The 15,667-nt window shown below is 49.4% G+C and overlaps 6 protein-coding genes across 6 annotated transcripts; 2 read left to right on the plus strand and 4 right to left on the minus strand.

Moving 5' to 3' along the window:
• Positions 1-182: 182 nt before the first annotated feature.
• POL2 (DNA polymerase epsilon catalytic subunit POL2) lies at positions 183-6,994 on the minus strand (the record flags this gene model as incomplete). Its single annotated transcript, XM_043285254.1, has 3 exons — positions 183-6,127; positions 6,184-6,323; positions 6,384-6,994. 3 exons carry the CDS (start codon positions 6,992-6,994, stop codon positions 183-185), a joined length of 6,696 nt encoding a protein of 2,231 aa, XP_043133964.1.
• A 406-nt stretch (positions 6,995-7,400) lies between these two features.
• ACHE_20901S (COX20 family protein) lies at positions 7,401-8,060 on the plus strand (the record flags this gene model as incomplete). Its single annotated transcript, XM_043285255.1, has 2 exons — positions 7,401-7,737; positions 7,804-8,060. 2 exons carry the CDS (start codon positions 7,401-7,403, stop codon positions 8,058-8,060), a joined length of 594 nt encoding a protein of 197 aa, XP_043133965.1.
• A 263-nt stretch (positions 8,061-8,323) lies between these two features.
• ACHE_20902A (uncharacterized protein) lies at positions 8,324-9,106 on the minus strand (the record flags this gene model as incomplete). Its single annotated transcript, XM_043285256.1, has 1 exon — positions 8,324-9,106. The coding sequence occupies one exon, from the start codon at positions 9,104-9,106 to the stop codon at positions 8,324-8,326; it is 783 nt and encodes a 260-aa protein (XP_043133966.1).
• A 496-nt stretch (positions 9,107-9,602) lies between these two features.
• On the minus strand, positions 9,603-11,294 carry sik1 (snoRNP complex protein NOP56; the record flags this gene model as incomplete). Its single annotated transcript, XM_043285257.1, has 3 exons — positions 9,603-9,878; positions 9,932-11,051; positions 11,131-11,294. The coding sequence occupies 3 exons, from the start codon at positions 11,292-11,294 to the stop codon at positions 9,603-9,605; spliced, it is 1,560 nt and encodes a 519-aa protein (XP_043133967.1).
• A 379-nt stretch (positions 11,295-11,673) lies between these two features.
• Positions 11,674-13,642, plus strand: CCT6 (chaperonin-containing T-complex subunit CCT6; the record flags this gene model as incomplete). Its single annotated transcript, XM_043285258.1, has 7 exons — positions 11,674-11,715; positions 11,777-11,871; positions 11,928-11,949; positions 12,013-12,054; positions 12,109-12,129; positions 12,187-12,360; positions 12,419-13,642. 7 exons carry the CDS (start codon positions 11,674-11,676, stop codon positions 13,640-13,642), a joined length of 1,620 nt encoding a protein of 539 aa, XP_043133968.1.
• Positions 13,643-13,958: 316 nt separating this feature from the next.
• On the minus strand, positions 13,959-15,035 carry ACHE_20905A (putative histone acetyltransferase (MysT1); the record flags this gene model as incomplete). Its single annotated transcript, XM_043285259.1, has 1 exon — positions 13,959-15,035. The coding sequence occupies one exon, from the start codon at positions 15,033-15,035 to the stop codon at positions 13,959-13,961; it is 1,077 nt and encodes a 358-aa protein (XP_043133969.1).
• Between the last annotated feature and the right edge of the window lie 632 nt (positions 15,036-15,667).

Here is a 15,667-nt window from a genome sequence, read left to right on the forward strand (position 1 = left end):
TGAAGAAATAGCATGTCAATAGCATGAATGGATTGATGCATTATATTTTTGTGTGTATCTAGGGTTCAATAATCCCGCCAATAACCCACTCCTGAACGCCCAGTTTCAATGCTGGATATACTACCGAGAAACACCATGAATCCAACCAACTGTACAAAAGGCAGCAGAAAGAAAACAGCAGACTATATTTGAGCCAGCACCTCCTCCACGACATTCTCCAGCAACTTGAGTCCATGGAACTTGGCCACACTCTCCAGAACCCGAAGCTTCTTCTCGATCTCTTTCCGATCCATAGTCTCGACCCAGGGACCACTGCACGAGCAGTGCTCCATATAATCACTGACCTTGAGCCCACCACACTTGCCACATTTGAGGTCCTGTGTGACCCAACCGGCAATCATACCATGGACTTGACCGATGAGGATTTCTTCCTGCGCCAACCGATCGTATTCGGTCTGACAGAAGGGGCAGCGCCAGGGCTTAGTGGCTGCCTTGCTCGTATCTGACTCAGGATCAGGAAGCACGTCTTCGTCACGACAGAGGTCCAGGTCTCGGATGAGACAGCAGGCATTGCACGTTATCTCGGGGAGTTTTAGGCTTGCACTTGGGTTCTCAAAGCGACCTTCTTTGCTGAATTCGCGGACCTCGAATAGCGCCAGGAGTTCGCGTCGAAGCAATCTTGACTCTAGCGTGGTCATCTTGGATAGGCTCAGGACTTGCATGAGCAATTTTACCAATTCCAACGCGGGATTGCGCTTGTCGTCCTTAGGGTCCACCAGTACTCCGGGAAGGACTGGGAAGGCGTATTCGGATGCGAGCTCTGGATGTAGCATTTCATCACGCTGGCGGCGGATGAGGCCAGAGATTTGTTTTTTAAGAGGCTTCGAGAACCGATCCGTCAAGATCGAAGTAAGTTCGTCGTTCTCCGCTTCATCGAAACGGCGAGGAATTTGCGTCAGCCTAGGGGTCGACGAGAGTTCATCGTCGTCGGGCCGCTTGACGCCATGCATCAATTCAACATACTCAACAACCCAATCATGGAAGATGGTCTGCATTGGTGCTGGAAGGAAACGGCTAAGTTGCCAATGCATCACCGTTTCCAGTTGCTGTTCATCATCACCAACCACCTCCCGACAGCCTTTGCCTCCGTAATTAAACTCATCATACCAAACCAAGTAGTCCCAGTACTCCTTAATCTCAAGATCAATAAAATGGAACGAGGGGTTTGCCCTGATGGACTTCAGAACGTATTGACTGTACGCATAAGCATTTCCCACCTCGGTCTTGGTGGTCTGAAGCAGAAGGCGCGTAGAGCTGGCGAAGACGACATTCGACCCAACACGTCTGAATTCAACCATCAGGCGCTGGAATGACTTTCGCGACAGCATCCGCACGTAATGATGTAACGAACGGTCGTAGAGACACGAATTCGGGCTCTCCACCCATCGAATCAGATGCTGCACCATGATGTCGGCCATACTATTCCCTTCGCAGGCTTCCGTCCACCAATGTTTCACCATTTCACGCAAGACAAGAGCACCAGCAGAAGCAAAGGCTTTCTCCGAATAGAGAACGCCAGAACCGTTAGCTTCTGCCGACGGCTCAGATGAAGCCAGTAGCGTATCGGCTCCTTCCATCTCGCTGATAATCGAAGAGGTGAGGATGGTGTTGATGGAAAGGTTGCGGACCTCCAGTTCAATGCACACAGTCGAGTAGGATCCCGGCATGTTGACTTGAGGCATGTTGACCCTTTCCAGGGGGCCGAGGATATCGTCTTTCTCGTAACCTGCATGATCGGGCCGTGGGCCAGCGGACCACCAAAGGACAACGTTGTTCTGCTGAAGTCGTCTCGCGTACGATATGTCGATGAGGTAGCGCGGATCGTCGCTTTCTAGGTTGCAGAGAGGAACGTCGCCATATCTTGCAAGCAGAGTCAGATGTTCAATCCAGGCAGAGAGGTACAGATAGTGAGTGACAAGTCGTCTCGCGATGAAGGATTGCCAACCAAGTGGAGGAAGATCCATATCCGATATCTCAGGCTTTACCGGCAAAATCGGGCATTCCTTTAAAACCGGAATGTCGTGGCACAGGCGAGTTCTCTGTTGAGACTGGATCACAAGGACGGCAGGCATGCTCTCGTCGCTTCTGAATTTCTTGATTAGGTCGCTAACCTCCAAGTGGGCTTTCCTCCGAGTTGTGACCTGTGTGGTTCTAAAATGGATCTTCTCCTGGTACGGGAATGCACCTTGTGTTGGGTCACCCTCCATGGATTGCATTCTGCGGCCAAGAAGTTCCGTGTAAATCTTATCGACATTGGGCAAGCCCTGAACGTCTCGCGTTCGGTTGAGAATGACGATGTGGGCTTCACTCTTCGTGGTCGAAAAGAGAGCGAATATTTGCCTGTCGCCGGAAACAACGTGGTACAGGTAGTGATAGGCCATGTTCGAATCCAGTAGGTAAGGCTGTTCAGATTTGGCATGGCATAGCGCTGAGAGATCGAAACCTTTGTCTAATCCATCACCAAGAACTCCTCGTTGTTCCTCATCAAATGTGCATACGCTGCCAAGCTTCAGCACAGCACGGACATTCAACGGAATGTTCTTCTCATAGACACCCTCGATACTTGGGTGTTGTAGGAGCGCGTCGATCCTCTCAGATTCTTGCAGAAATACATCCTCAGATAAGGTCAACTTGAACAAATGGACCGAAGGATGTCCATTGGGTAGTGTGTGGTTGACCTTCTCAACCTCACACTCTGGGACATCGACATCGGGGAGAGAGTCACACTTCAGGTTGATGAAGATCTGCCGCGGAACTTTAATGGTGAGGGTGTGAATCTTCTGGTCGATCAAGACGAAAGCTCGCACAATGCCAGGTCTGCCTGTCTCGCAAAGTTGGACGACCTGCCAAGTACTGATGTAGAGCAACTCAGCCTGGTTTCGGAAATAGTTGCTCAGAGAATCAGAGGCAAGGTTAGGTTTCTCGCCAAAGAGCTGACGGCGACGCACACGCGCTTGCTTTTGAATTTTCCACTTCTGCTTCTGGTATTTGAGGAACCCGACATAATCCTCTGTCATCGACGGCATCTTCGCTGGTAGACTGGCGTAAGGGTCGAGAGACGTCTTGGCAAGACCTTCGGGGTGCTTCCGTTTCTGCGATGTCTTTTCGTTGGGCGATGTCTTCGATTTCTGCGTGGACAAAATGACCTCGTTCATGTCACCGGCATGCTGAACACGATGCTCAAGGATGTTGGTTGATATATCCGCAAGTGGGTTCTTCTCTGACTTCCCGAAGAGATCGGTCATTTTCTTCTGCTTGAATTTGTCATCTTTGACATTGATGCGTCGTTGCAACCAGTCGGGGTGAGAAACTCGTGGCACGGGGTTCCTGATTTTCTGGAGAGCAGCTGGAATGGTAACAAGCTTTTGGACGACTGAACCCAACCGCTCCAGATAATAGTCCCAGTCAATCACACTCCGGGGGTCCATGTCACCAGGGTCGTCTTTTAGCCATTTCCGTAAGAAGAATCGTTTCACGTTCTCCTCAGCTGAGAAGATCGTAACTGGAATGGCACGATCGGTGACAGGCGTGTTCCTTGGTTTGGAAGAAATGATGTACTTGCAGTTGAGACCCTTGTCCTTAACCATCTGCTCGCCCAGGAACTCTGCCAGTCGTCTCGCAGTGGTGATAGATGTCGATTTCTGAGAACCATACTCCTCGAGTGTTTTGGTCATGCTCCTGTTCTCGGAAATAAGGTCGATAAGTTCTTCATCGGCGAGAGTTGAACCTTTATCGTAGAGCACGTCCAACCATCTATCGGACACCCTCGCCACTGCCGCATATGTTTCCTCGAGCGTTGAGCCCTCCAAAAAGAAACGGAAAATCTGCGTTTGGAAAATCTTGATCAATTTCAATTCTCCTCGCCGCTTAACCTCGAAACCCTTAAGTTCCGCGAGAGATCCATCAGGGTTGAAAACAGCATAACGCTTTTTCAAGTTCTTGTTTTCCTCCTTGGAAGTAGGCAAAATCATAGCCCTATACGGCCCATCGACTTCGAAGAAAATCGAATTATCGCTATGCGTCTCATACCGGAACGTCTTCGGGTCCACAAGCGTCTGGTATTGGTGATTTGTGTATTTTCCATGAACAAGGTGGTTTAGCATAACACAAGGATAAGAAATCCCCAGTTTCTTGCCGTTCTTCAGAGTGAACGAGAAGTTCTCTGGAAACGTCCCGGGAAGCATACACCAGATACCGTCAGTATCAAGTTCCAGGGGTCGACCAATGCGCTCAACAAGCTCTCGTGCCATCTGAATGATGCGAGCACCAGTCAAACAGGTTACACCGGCCATCTCCATGGAATACCAGCGCGATCCTTTTCGCATGACATAACCATAGAAACTGTTCAAAATGACCTTGTGGGCAAGTTGTAAGGAGTCGTAAAGAATGATCATTTTCTTGGCTTCATCGACCTCCGCTGTAGGTGCACCTGACGACTTGAGGGAATCTGTCTTGTTCTTCCAAACCTTCTGTTTGCCCTTGAAATCGTAACGCCGATCACGAAAGCTTCGGACAGTGTCCACATAGAACGGATTCTCTCGTTGGCAGATGATGGCCTCCCGCTCCATCGTCTTACTGTCGTGGATCTTATGATAGATCTTCTTACTGTAGTCTTGCAACCGTTTCTTGACTATTGCCGCTTGTTCCTCAGCGTTCATGTCTCCGAACGCTCTCATCGGACTATTCTTTGTCTTGCCCGGAAACCTCTCGTTCGCGACAGCGTGTCGAATCATATTGTACTCGTCGCGCTTAGCAGGAAGGAATTCTCCACGCCATGCCCAGGGCATTCTTCTATCACACGTTTTCCCGGGTCGGTTGAAGTCACAGGCGGCACAGTCGGACTCTTGGATCATGGAGTCGGGTTGTAATCGATTCGTGATCATAATGTTCGGATACATGGAAGCGACATCCAAGTGATAGATGAAAGGCACCTCATCTCTGTTAGGCTTGTCTCTCAGGTCGACCAGGAGTTTCGCTATTTGTTCTTTGACTTCGTCGTAGTTTGCGATATCATCCAGCGACTTCTTCTCTTCAACTTCGATACTGAATTTCAAGGCCGCATCTAGGTCTCGTAGCAATTCATCGAAGGCAGTAGGGTCAACTTTGAAAGTAACAGGGATGTCGCTCCGGAAGACACCTGCTTCGATACTCTCGACGTGACCACCGACATAAGTTCCGGATTCAAGCAGATGACCTTCCCAGAAAGATTCTGGAGGATCTTTATGTTTGTTCGGCAGGATGATCTCTCCCTTATATGCCTGAACCATCAGAAGCATTTCACACAGGGTACCAGTTCCTTTCCGCAGGGTATCATCAGGATTCAGAGGAATAATCGTGCATAGCGAGAAGATGAAAGGGTGAATGTATTTCATGTACAGGTAGTATGTGGCGACAGCATCGGAAACCGAATATTCGGCTAGCGTCTGCGGGCGTTCACTTGCGTATGGTGTCATCAGTTCTGGATCGAGTTCATCGGGGTCGTATCCCAGCTTCGCAACGGTAACAGCCTTCAAACCACGACTTCCCTGTGGGAGATAACTGTCACGGTTGACCCAGGCGAAACAATCCATGTGCACGCAGTGGTCGCTCTGATAGATGTCTTCGCTGTTCTTCCGAAAGCCAATCTCCGTGTACATATCGATTCCCAAAACGCTCGCTCTGGCTTCGACGAAAGGCCAATCGAAAAAGTCACCGTTATATGTGGCAATGACAGTCGGCTTAGCCTCCTTGATGTGCTCGAAGAAGCGTTCTAGAACAGTTCTTTCATCTGGTTCGTTGAAGATCATAAATGGTCCGGGGTATTCGGACTTTGGGGTGTACTCGAAGTCGCTAATATCCTCGGAAACAATCTCACGGTTCGTAATCAGGAATCCTTGCCCATCAATCATGTACGAAATCATCATAATCTGGTCGACTACGGAGTCGGGGAATTTGAGTGGCAGCTTCGTCGTTTCAATATCGAAAGCAAGAACAACAGGATCGGCTCTTTGGAGTCGTTCTTCGATGCAGCTCAGTTCGACGACGCCATGTTTCGCTTCCACGCTATACCATTTACCTATACGAATGTCTGCAAGGCTATAAGTCAAGGCCCCCAGACATGGAGTAGGCGGTCGTGGTACATACCTTTGTCAATTGCGACTCTGACATGATAAGGCACATCATATTCTCGAATATCAATTATAAAATCACTTGCGTTCATATTTCCATTAGGTCGTGTCTCATTAATTAGTTCGTCATCAAAAAGGTCAAAGCCAGCGCTCGCGCTTCACAATCGTTAGCATTCCCTAGAGCAAGAGTTTCAAGGCACCAAGATCTTCACGAACCTGGTCATTTCCACATATGCATCCATCACATTCACAGTTTCCTTATTCTTCTCTGCGAGCGGGAGCAGGGTCTTGCGAACCTCCAGCAAATGACTGACATTCGCAAAGTTCAACTGCATGAACTCTCTGCGATGCCCTAGCAAATGGTTTGGCATATTGAGATCTTCCCTCTCTACCCGTGTGATCTTCTTTATAAGTCCTTCGAACATCCTCCTGCACCATTCCTCGACCTCGGCTTCACGGCCTTTCTTCACAGCGATAATGAAATAGGGATCATATTCAACAGTCGCTTTGAAACTTCCACCGTCATCCTCGAGGAAATAATAATCCACGCCGGCGCGACCTCCAGGAACATTCGAGTCTTCTATCGAGGTGCTGTGCATGTTGATCAACCACCCCTCTCTCTTTTCACCGGATTCAAAGCGCGGAAAGCCCATGGCCTCGTCGATGCCGCTCGCCAACCGAATTGCTTCAAATTTCTCATCTTGCGACGTCGCTTCGGTGGATCGGAGGGACGCGAACTCGACTGTTTTTGTTCGTTTCGGATTGAAGGACGCACCGCTAGAACGGAACTTGTTCCCAAACTTCGTAGGTTTTCGTAATGATGGCATTGCGATGCGCTCGCCCGCCGGAGCCGGGGCTTAGGGTCGCTTATGAAGAGATGTAGGGACAAGTCTTGTTGGTCATGGAGTATTAGCGGAGCATAGATGCCATTAAAATGGACCCCCAATGGGCGTAAAAACTGGTGCAAGTGGTATAAGATGTGGCAACAGGCTCATCAAACCCAGGGCGTCCAAATCTGGCTTACGCCTTTCTGTGGACGATCCCGACGCGTTTCGCGTTTCTACGCGCGCTGTGAAAGAGCGGTATAACTATCTGCTTTGGGATGAATTGACACACTCGGAACATATATAATTCCGAGAGACCCACATGAATTTGTCCCGCAAGTGGGAGGTTCAAGATATTGGCATTGTCGGGCTTCGGAAAGCAAACGGATTGCGAAATATTACCTACATCATGGCGGAAGATACGCGGGAATCGATCCCTCCAGTCGCAGAGGTGACGCAAACCAACAACACACAAGAACCTCCGCAACGGAAACCGAAATATGAAGCACCGAAGTCGCAAGTCGGAAAGCTATGGGATGCATTCGGGAACCCCGAGGATCAAGCCAATGTGCTGCCAGGAGCAGTATCCAATTCCAAGAAGGAGGACGCTACAATCACGGAAGCTATGAAGTCACTATCCGCCAAAGACTTGACGACATTCTACAAGATGCCTTGCGCACGCGATGCTTTGATGCTGGGAATCGGTGCGGCATTTGGCGTTGGAGGTATCAGAGCTATTCTGGGAGGTATTATTATACTGGCATACCTTTTGGCTACTGGATGTAATATGAGGCTGATGATATTTTGCCTAGGTATGCGGTCATTATGGACTGCCTCCAACTGGGCTGTCGGCACCTTCGCTATTACTTCCTTAGGATCGCACGAGTTCTGCCAACGGCGGCGTGTTCAGGAACTGGATGGCATGAAGCAAGCAGTCGAATTGATGCACCAACTCAAAGTCAAGAAACAACGGGAGAAAGAGCAGAAGCTTGAGGAAGCCGCACGTTTGGCAGAGGAAGAGAAACGACGCAAGAGCTGGACCAACCCATCGAACTACAAATTTTGGTAGGGTGTATGATCATCACCAGGGAGTCACGGAGTTTGCTGGGTTCTCTTTCATTGTATAATTCGAACGAATGAACTGTAAAATAGACGATATGTATATGAAGACACCCCAAGCCTTTTCAAAGCTTGACTGTTCTTATGCCCCAAAACTCGTTGAAACGGCCAAAACTCCATGATGAGAACGCCGTAACGGATTGATTCAAAGAAAAAAGCTTGATTCAAAGATGCAGCAAAGTGTGCGGAAATATCGTATCTCATGTCGAGGGCTCAAACATCGAATTTGACTTTCTTCTGTATTGCGCCATTTTGTACGGTGCGCATTTTGTCCTGTTCAATACCTTCCCTCCTTTCCCTTCTCCTTTCTCGTGCTTCTCGTGCCTCGCGGCTCTTCCAGTCAGCAACTTGCCTCTGCCTTTTTTGCGACCTGGCCCAAGCAATTGCCGTTGTAGGTCTGAAACCAACTCCGTTTATGCCATACCCGTCATCGTTTGGGTCAGATAATAAGTGTCCCGTTATTTCGGAGTCATGCCAGGTTAGCGGGTTCTCATCCTCATCGCCAGTAAGTGGTGGTGATCCCCGTCTGGCGCGCGTCGACTGCTTTCCTGAAGGGGCTCTTTTCTTGCGTGGACTCTGCTGCAGGGTAGACGAAGAAGTCGCTATTGCAACTTCATTTTCGGACTGGTCCTGAATGTTCGTAGGGGGTTCAGATGGTTCACTCAAGTCGGCGTCGCTTGCGCCAGCAGAAAGCGCTCGTGACATGCCGTAAGAGTCGCTATGTGAGCCATCCCAGTATGCTGCTTGTACAGATGCTGCGGTTGGCTCTTCAGCCAAAGCGCTGCCAGAGAACCGGTCCCCTCGTAATGTCAACTCCCCGAAGCGGCTAGCGACAGTGGTTCGCGGACTATGATTCCCCAGACTCTCTTCCTCCCGAAGCTTTAATTCCGGTACAGACGGTGATGGCGAAGAAGCTGACAGACCATCCTCGTTCGGCTCGTATGTGACTCGTTTGCGCTTGGGCGAACTGTAGGCCATCGGTAGAGTCGTTGGCATAATCGCGGGGTTGCGCTCACACCGATAAGTTCGAGTAGGAGATGGTGGTGGGTTTAGCAGGTATTTAAGCAGACTTTAACGATCAAATGTGTTCATCAGCCAGTGTGACTGAGCTTTCTGAGATGCCATAACGAGAGTGTCATTGCTGGAGGCGCCGGTGTGAGTACTATGATTGACACCGGGGGTTGGGACAAGGGAGGAGTCAGCATTCGTCTTTGGACGGAAACCCGCTTACCAGGCTACAGGAGTAACACAGCGTAAGTAACCAAAGAGCAAACCATGTAGAATAAGCCAAGATAATAGATTTTACGGAACTACAGACATATTTTAGCACGACAGAGGCCTAAATCGAATAATTTACAAGTACCCAGCCCAAAAAGTCGTGGAGAGAAGGAAAAGAAAACCAAATGCGACAAAACATCAGAATAAATCAGATCAAATCAAATCACCCATGCAACGCCACAACGACGCCCTCGAAGTCCCGGAAATGGTGCTTTTAGACTTTCTTCTTCTTCTTGGAGGGCTCGGCTTCGCTGTCGTGCTTCCGCTTCTTCTTTTCCGATTCGCCCTCGCCAGTGTCCGACTTCCTCTTCTTCTTCTTCTCTTCCTTCTCACCCTTCTTTTCCTTCTTCTCCTTCTTGTCCTTCTTCTCCTTCTTCTCCTTCTTTTCTTTCTTCTCTTCCTTCTTAGGAGTCTCGTCGGCAATGTCCTCCATGTCCTCATCACCGTCGATGTCCTCCATGTCCGCAAGAACGGAATCCATGGCGTTTTTCTGTGATAGTTAGCGAATACTCTAGATTCAAGGAGTCTAAGATCAAAACGTACCATGGCGACTTCATTCTTAGTAGGTGCAGCACCGGTAGCGTAGAAGTCCAAGCGCTCCTCAACCTGCTTCTTGAGGACTTCACCAAACTTGGTGGATGGCTGTTCGGAGAAGTTATCGATTCTCGAGGCGATGGAGCACTTGTTGGCGAGGAATCGCGAGATACGACCCTTGTTCTTAGGGCCAGCCTTGCCAATGAACGAGGAGTGGTACAGAAGACCGTACTTAGGAGTGTTGCCCTTAGTCTTCAAAGCTCTGAAGAGAGCCTTCTCAGCACCAAGAATCTGGACGGTCGACGCAGGGTACTTGGAGAGGTTGGTCAAGCTACCAGCGTGCGAGATAAGACGAGCACCGACAATTTCTCCAATCAGCGCCGCAAGGTTAGGTGCGACGACGCTCATCTTGGAGGTAAGGTAAGTGTGCAGAGACTTGCGGTACTGAGAAAGGCTGACGACTCGGTGGGCGAAAGCAATTACGTTCTCCATGTCGGACTCGGAGATTTCTTGACCCATACTGTGCTTGGCGGCGTCAATCATGCTCTGAGCGACACCCTCATCATCCTCCACGAGAGCAGCGATGTCGTGCAGGTGCTCATCGGTCAAGTTCTTCTTGTCCTTCACGAACAAAGCGAGCTGGGCGTAGCGCTGGTTGTCCGACACGATCTTGACGAGTTCAGGGAAGTGCCACGAATACCATTCACGGACACGCATCGAGAATGTGTTGACAGCCTTGTCCAATTGGTCGAGGATAGCAATAGCCTGAATAATGTGGTTGTCATCACGCTGGACGGAGAACTTGACCTTAGCGCGCGAATAGGCGTGACCAAGACCAAGCTGGGCAGTGTCCATGTCACCCTCGCGAAGCTGCTTCAGCAGCTTGGTGGCATGCAATCTGAGTCCACGGAGCATGTCCTGAACAACCTCGCTGGTGTCGCCAGTCTCACATTCAACGAAAGAAAATGCCGACTTGATACTTCCAGCAAGAGCCTTGTCAGCAAGACCCACAACAACCTTCTTGTTCTTGTTCGGCTTCGGAAGATTCAACTCGAGGAAAGAAACAAGAGTCTCAGAGGCAACACCTTCCGAAACATCGTTGATTTCACTAAGGGCCTGCTTGTTGTTTCTATTCTTTTTGTAAGCGGATGTAAAATTCCCTAGAGGGTGTCGCGCGAAGGGAAAAAAAAAAAAAAAAGGGCACGTACTCGAAAGGCATAAAACTAGCCAGGTCAACCATCTTTCCGAACTTGGCCAAATCATTGACACCTTCCTGAACTTCCTTCAGGCGATTGCCAACGCTGTCACCTTGGAAGGCGACCTTGAAAAGCGAGTAACCCATAGGGCCCTCGAACAGAAGGAAGTCAGCCATGGCGAAATTGAGTCACGGACTCAAGAAAACCAAGGCAAAAAAGGTGATTCTTAATTTAAGCGACAGATCCCCTTCGCGAACCACACAAAAAGTCTGCGACTGTATGCTTGACCGGACGTCGACGCGGAGGTGAAAAGGCCGGAGGTCAAGATTTGCAGAGTCGAGACGTCGGAAGCTCTTTTTTTTCGCGGCGGCGCTAGTGCGAAGACCGAATGTGGGCTTTTTGCCAATACTAAATGTTCACCGCCTTCGACGGGACACACCATTCAGTACCAGCGCGGGCTTCTTTTTTGGGAGTCAATATCGCCAGCATACCTGTCGTTTTGGCAATTTTTATGTTTGTGGAATAAATTGTCTATAGGTTGCCCTTTTTGCAGAGATGTCTGCGACCCAGTTACTCAACCCCAAGGCCGAGTCGAGGGTAAGAGAGCGCCCCTCTATCAGACCCCTCAGTCTCGAAAACACACACTGACAATGACCAGCGGAGAGCGGAGGCTCTGAAGGTGAACATCAGCGCCGGTGAAGGTCTCCAAGATGTTCTCAAATCGAACCTGGGTCCGTCGGGAACCCTGAAGATGTATGTTCCTGCGTTCCGGGCTGTACGAAAACGTGGTATAACTGACAAAAAGTTAGGCTTGTGGACGGTGCAGGTGGAGTATGTTGGAACTTTTCTCGTCCCTGAGACTGCAGGATACGATGTCTGACGGACATTAATTAGATCAAATTGACGAAGGATGGAAATGTGTTGCTTCGAGAGATGGTTGGTCTTTATCTTCAAGCATTGGTTGAGCACAAGTGCTGACACCTATTACAGCAAATCCAGAACCCGACAGCCGTGAGTTATCCTCCTGTCCCTATCCGATAGCACTCCCCACTTATTGATGTGACGAAGGTTATGATTGCCCGGGCTGCCACCGCACAAGATGATATTACCGGTGATGGAACGACGTCGGTTGTTTTGTTGGTTGGAGAGCTCCTGAAGCAGGCCGATCGATCGATCCAAGAGGGATTGCACCCCCGTGTCATTACGGACGGCTATGAGATCGCAAAGACAGAGGCACTGAACGTCAGTAATCATATGTGGCTTCTTGTTGCAGACTGGGCTGATCTAAATATTTCTACAGTTCCTCGACCAGTTCAAGCTAACGCGGACTGCGGATCGTGAGCTGTTGTTGTCCGTCGCTCGCACCTCTCTCTCCACGAAATTGAACAGTGCACTTGCTGAGAAGCTCACACCTGATATCGTCGATGCTGTCCTTGCTATCCACCGGGCTCCCGAGAAGCCAGATTTGCACATGGTCGAAATCATGACGATGCAACATCGTGTATCGTCTGACACACAGCTTATCCGTGGTCTCGCCCTGGACCACGGCGCGAGACACCCTGATATGCCTAAGCGAGTCGAGAATGCTTTCATCCTGACACTAAACGTCAGTCTTGAATACGAAAAGTCTGAGATTAACTCTGGCTTCTATTACTCCAACGCCGAACAGAGGGATAAGCTTGTTGAGAGTGAACGCAAGTTCGTGGACTCTAAGTTGCAAAAGATTGTTGAACTCAAGAAGGAGGTCTGTGGCAATGATCCGAAGAAGGGCTTTGTGGTTATTAACCAGAAGGGTATTGACCCCTTGAGTTTGGATGTCCTCGTCAAGAACGGAATTGTCGCTCTCCGGAGAGCTAAGCGAAGGAACATGGAACGTCTTCAGTTGGTCTGTGGCGGCAGTGCCCAAAACAGCGTTGAGGACCTTACGCCTGACGTCTTGGGATGGGCTGGGCTAGTCTATGAACACCAGCTTGGTGAGGAGAAGTACACCTTTGTTGAGGAGGTCAAGGACCCCAAGTCCGTTACTATTTTGATCAAGGGGCCCAATGCGCACACTATTGCACAAGTTAAGGATGCGGTCCGTGATGGTCTGCGCTCGGTATACAACACCATCGTCGACGGCTGCGTCATTCCCGGCGCCGGTGCATTCCAAATTGCGTGTGCCGATTACTTGGATTCTAAAGTCCGCAAGACTGTTAAGGGAAAGGCTAAGGATGGTGTCAAGGCTTTTGCCGACGCACTCCTGGTGATTCCCAAGACCCTCGCTGCCAACTCTGGACACGACATTCAGGATTCTATCGCCGCATTGCAGGATGAGCGTGATGAGGGCAACGTGGTTGGCTTGGACCTGGCAACAGGCCAGCCAATGGACCCTGTGCAAGAGGGTGTTTTCGACAGCTTCCGTGTGTTGCGGAATTGCATCGCCTCGAGCACGGGTATCGCCTCTAACCTTCTCCTGTGTGATGAACTCCTGAAGGCCAGGCAGATGGGCAAATCAGGCGGACCCGGTGGCATGGAGGAGTAATGCAGTTAAAGATACAGGAGAATGGGGCTTGTGTAAAGAGGATCTTAAAGAATAATTTCATGTTGGGCATCCTTATATTTCTAGTATTGAAAAAGTCTAAGGTCTAAATGTACTTGATAAATACAACTATTGCCTACTCATGGACTACATTCATATCATTGCTCATCAATTAGTTCATTGTCAAGTAATAATCATACATTTCATCAACTCCCAGGCATAATTAGTCTACCCTCGGGTAGGAATACTGGATCTTTAAGTACAGGAGTATCAAACCATTCGTAATCAAACGAAAAGCGAGGTCACAGATGTAGAAGCATTATTCATCCTCGTCTGGAATTTCTATCGTGCTTTCTTCCGGCATGCTCGTCAGGGCATAATCACCCAGGAATCCTTCTTCTCGTACAGGATCTCTCAGAGTGAGTTTATGAGCCTTGGCCCAATCCAACACTTTGGATTTTCGAATAATAACCGCCTGACCATTGTCTTCTTCTGTCTCTGCATATGATTGTGTCTGTTTAGATTTCGGGGTCTTCGTATCGGGTTCAGCAGCTCCCATACTTTTCAGGGTGGTAATCACGTCCTCAGCCAACATGCCTGTCGCTTGGCCAAGTTCCTGGACAGATATCCGTTCTTGAGGGTGCTTTTTCCGGGAACTCTTGGAGTTCTTTCCTTTCTGTTGCTGCGGCTGCGATTCATCCGAGTCATCATGCTCGTGTGAGCATGTCAAAAAGTACCTAGCCAGTCGCTCCTCCCAAAAACGAACATAGCTCTTCTGGCCCATTTCACTTAGGGGTTTCTCTGGACCTCCAATCAAACCCGTGTCGCGCTCCCAACCACTCAGTTTGTAGCTCACGCCCATTAATAGCTTTCCCAGTTGTTTGTGTTGGTACGGCGGGAATATCAGAATGCAGGCCAGGTTATTCGCATCCCACGACAATTTTTCCTTCGAGAAGTAACCCAGTATATGGTAGTTCTTGGGGTCATCGGGATCGGTGAAGGTCAAGATATAGAAGAGGAAGGAAGCGACATCGAAAAAGACGGATTTGTGGTCGACGAAAAGCTTCGCAAACAGCGAGATATTCTGCGCAAATAGTTTATGTTCCTCCCCATCAATCTCCCACACCGAATACCCTCCATGGTCGTAGACTTGTGTCCCGAGAGGTGTCGCCCGATGTTCGCAGGTACGCGTGTGCTTCACGTAGGCGTCGACATCACAGGAATACCGAAAACACCAGCGACAGACGTACAGCAGATCATTGTCCTTACTCACGAGGTCTTCGGGGTATATCGATTGGTACCACGTCTGGAACGATAGGTCGCCAAGTACGACTTGCTTTACGTTCAGTTCGACCGGAGGATTCGGGTGCGTCGATGGGGAATCGTTCGGAGCCATTGAAGGTCTTCAAAGGAGAGTTAAGTCGATAGGTTTTAGTGATTGCTTGAGACCATTGGCGTCGGGCTTTCTGTAGACAGAGTGAAGCGCCGTATAGAGGTATCGCTTTTTAGAATGTCGCAAGTTCATTGACATCAGGATTCGAAGATCTCTAAATAAAACATAGGCGACGGTGAGAGAAGGCAGTCAATAACAAAAGACAACGTGATAAACGAGTCGCATACTCATTCAAGTCCAGTTGTCGGTCTCTGTCCTTCTCTCGTAGACATGGCGTCAGCAGGTGTCGTGACTTCAGTCCTTTTTCTTTCGGCGACCGCGCGGGGATAAGCTACAACTTCCCATCAACAGTTACTATCTTATCCTGTTGCCTGACCTGCACTTTTTTTGCCATCAGGATCTATCAAGAAAGAGAACTTGATCTCTTTTATTCTCATCAACTTCCTACTCACTGCTATTATGCCTCTTTCTTCCTTTGCTGGTGGTTTGGTTTGAACGTCTCCAACCGCTGATAACGTCGTCCTCGGCACCGTCAGCAGCAGCTTCATCAATTACAATCGTTCCTGAACGCCCTGACGATCATTCCATCTAACCTAACCGTCTATTGAGCTTGCTTAATACCTCCATCTCTTGAT

This window comes from Aspergillus chevalieri, chromosome 2 (genome assembly GCF_016861735.1).
Source record: "Aspergillus chevalieri M1 DNA, chromosome 2, nearly complete sequence".
In the NCBI taxonomy this organism is placed as follows: domain Eukaryota; kingdom Fungi; phylum Ascomycota; class Eurotiomycetes; order Eurotiales; family Aspergillaceae; genus Aspergillus; species Aspergillus chevalieri.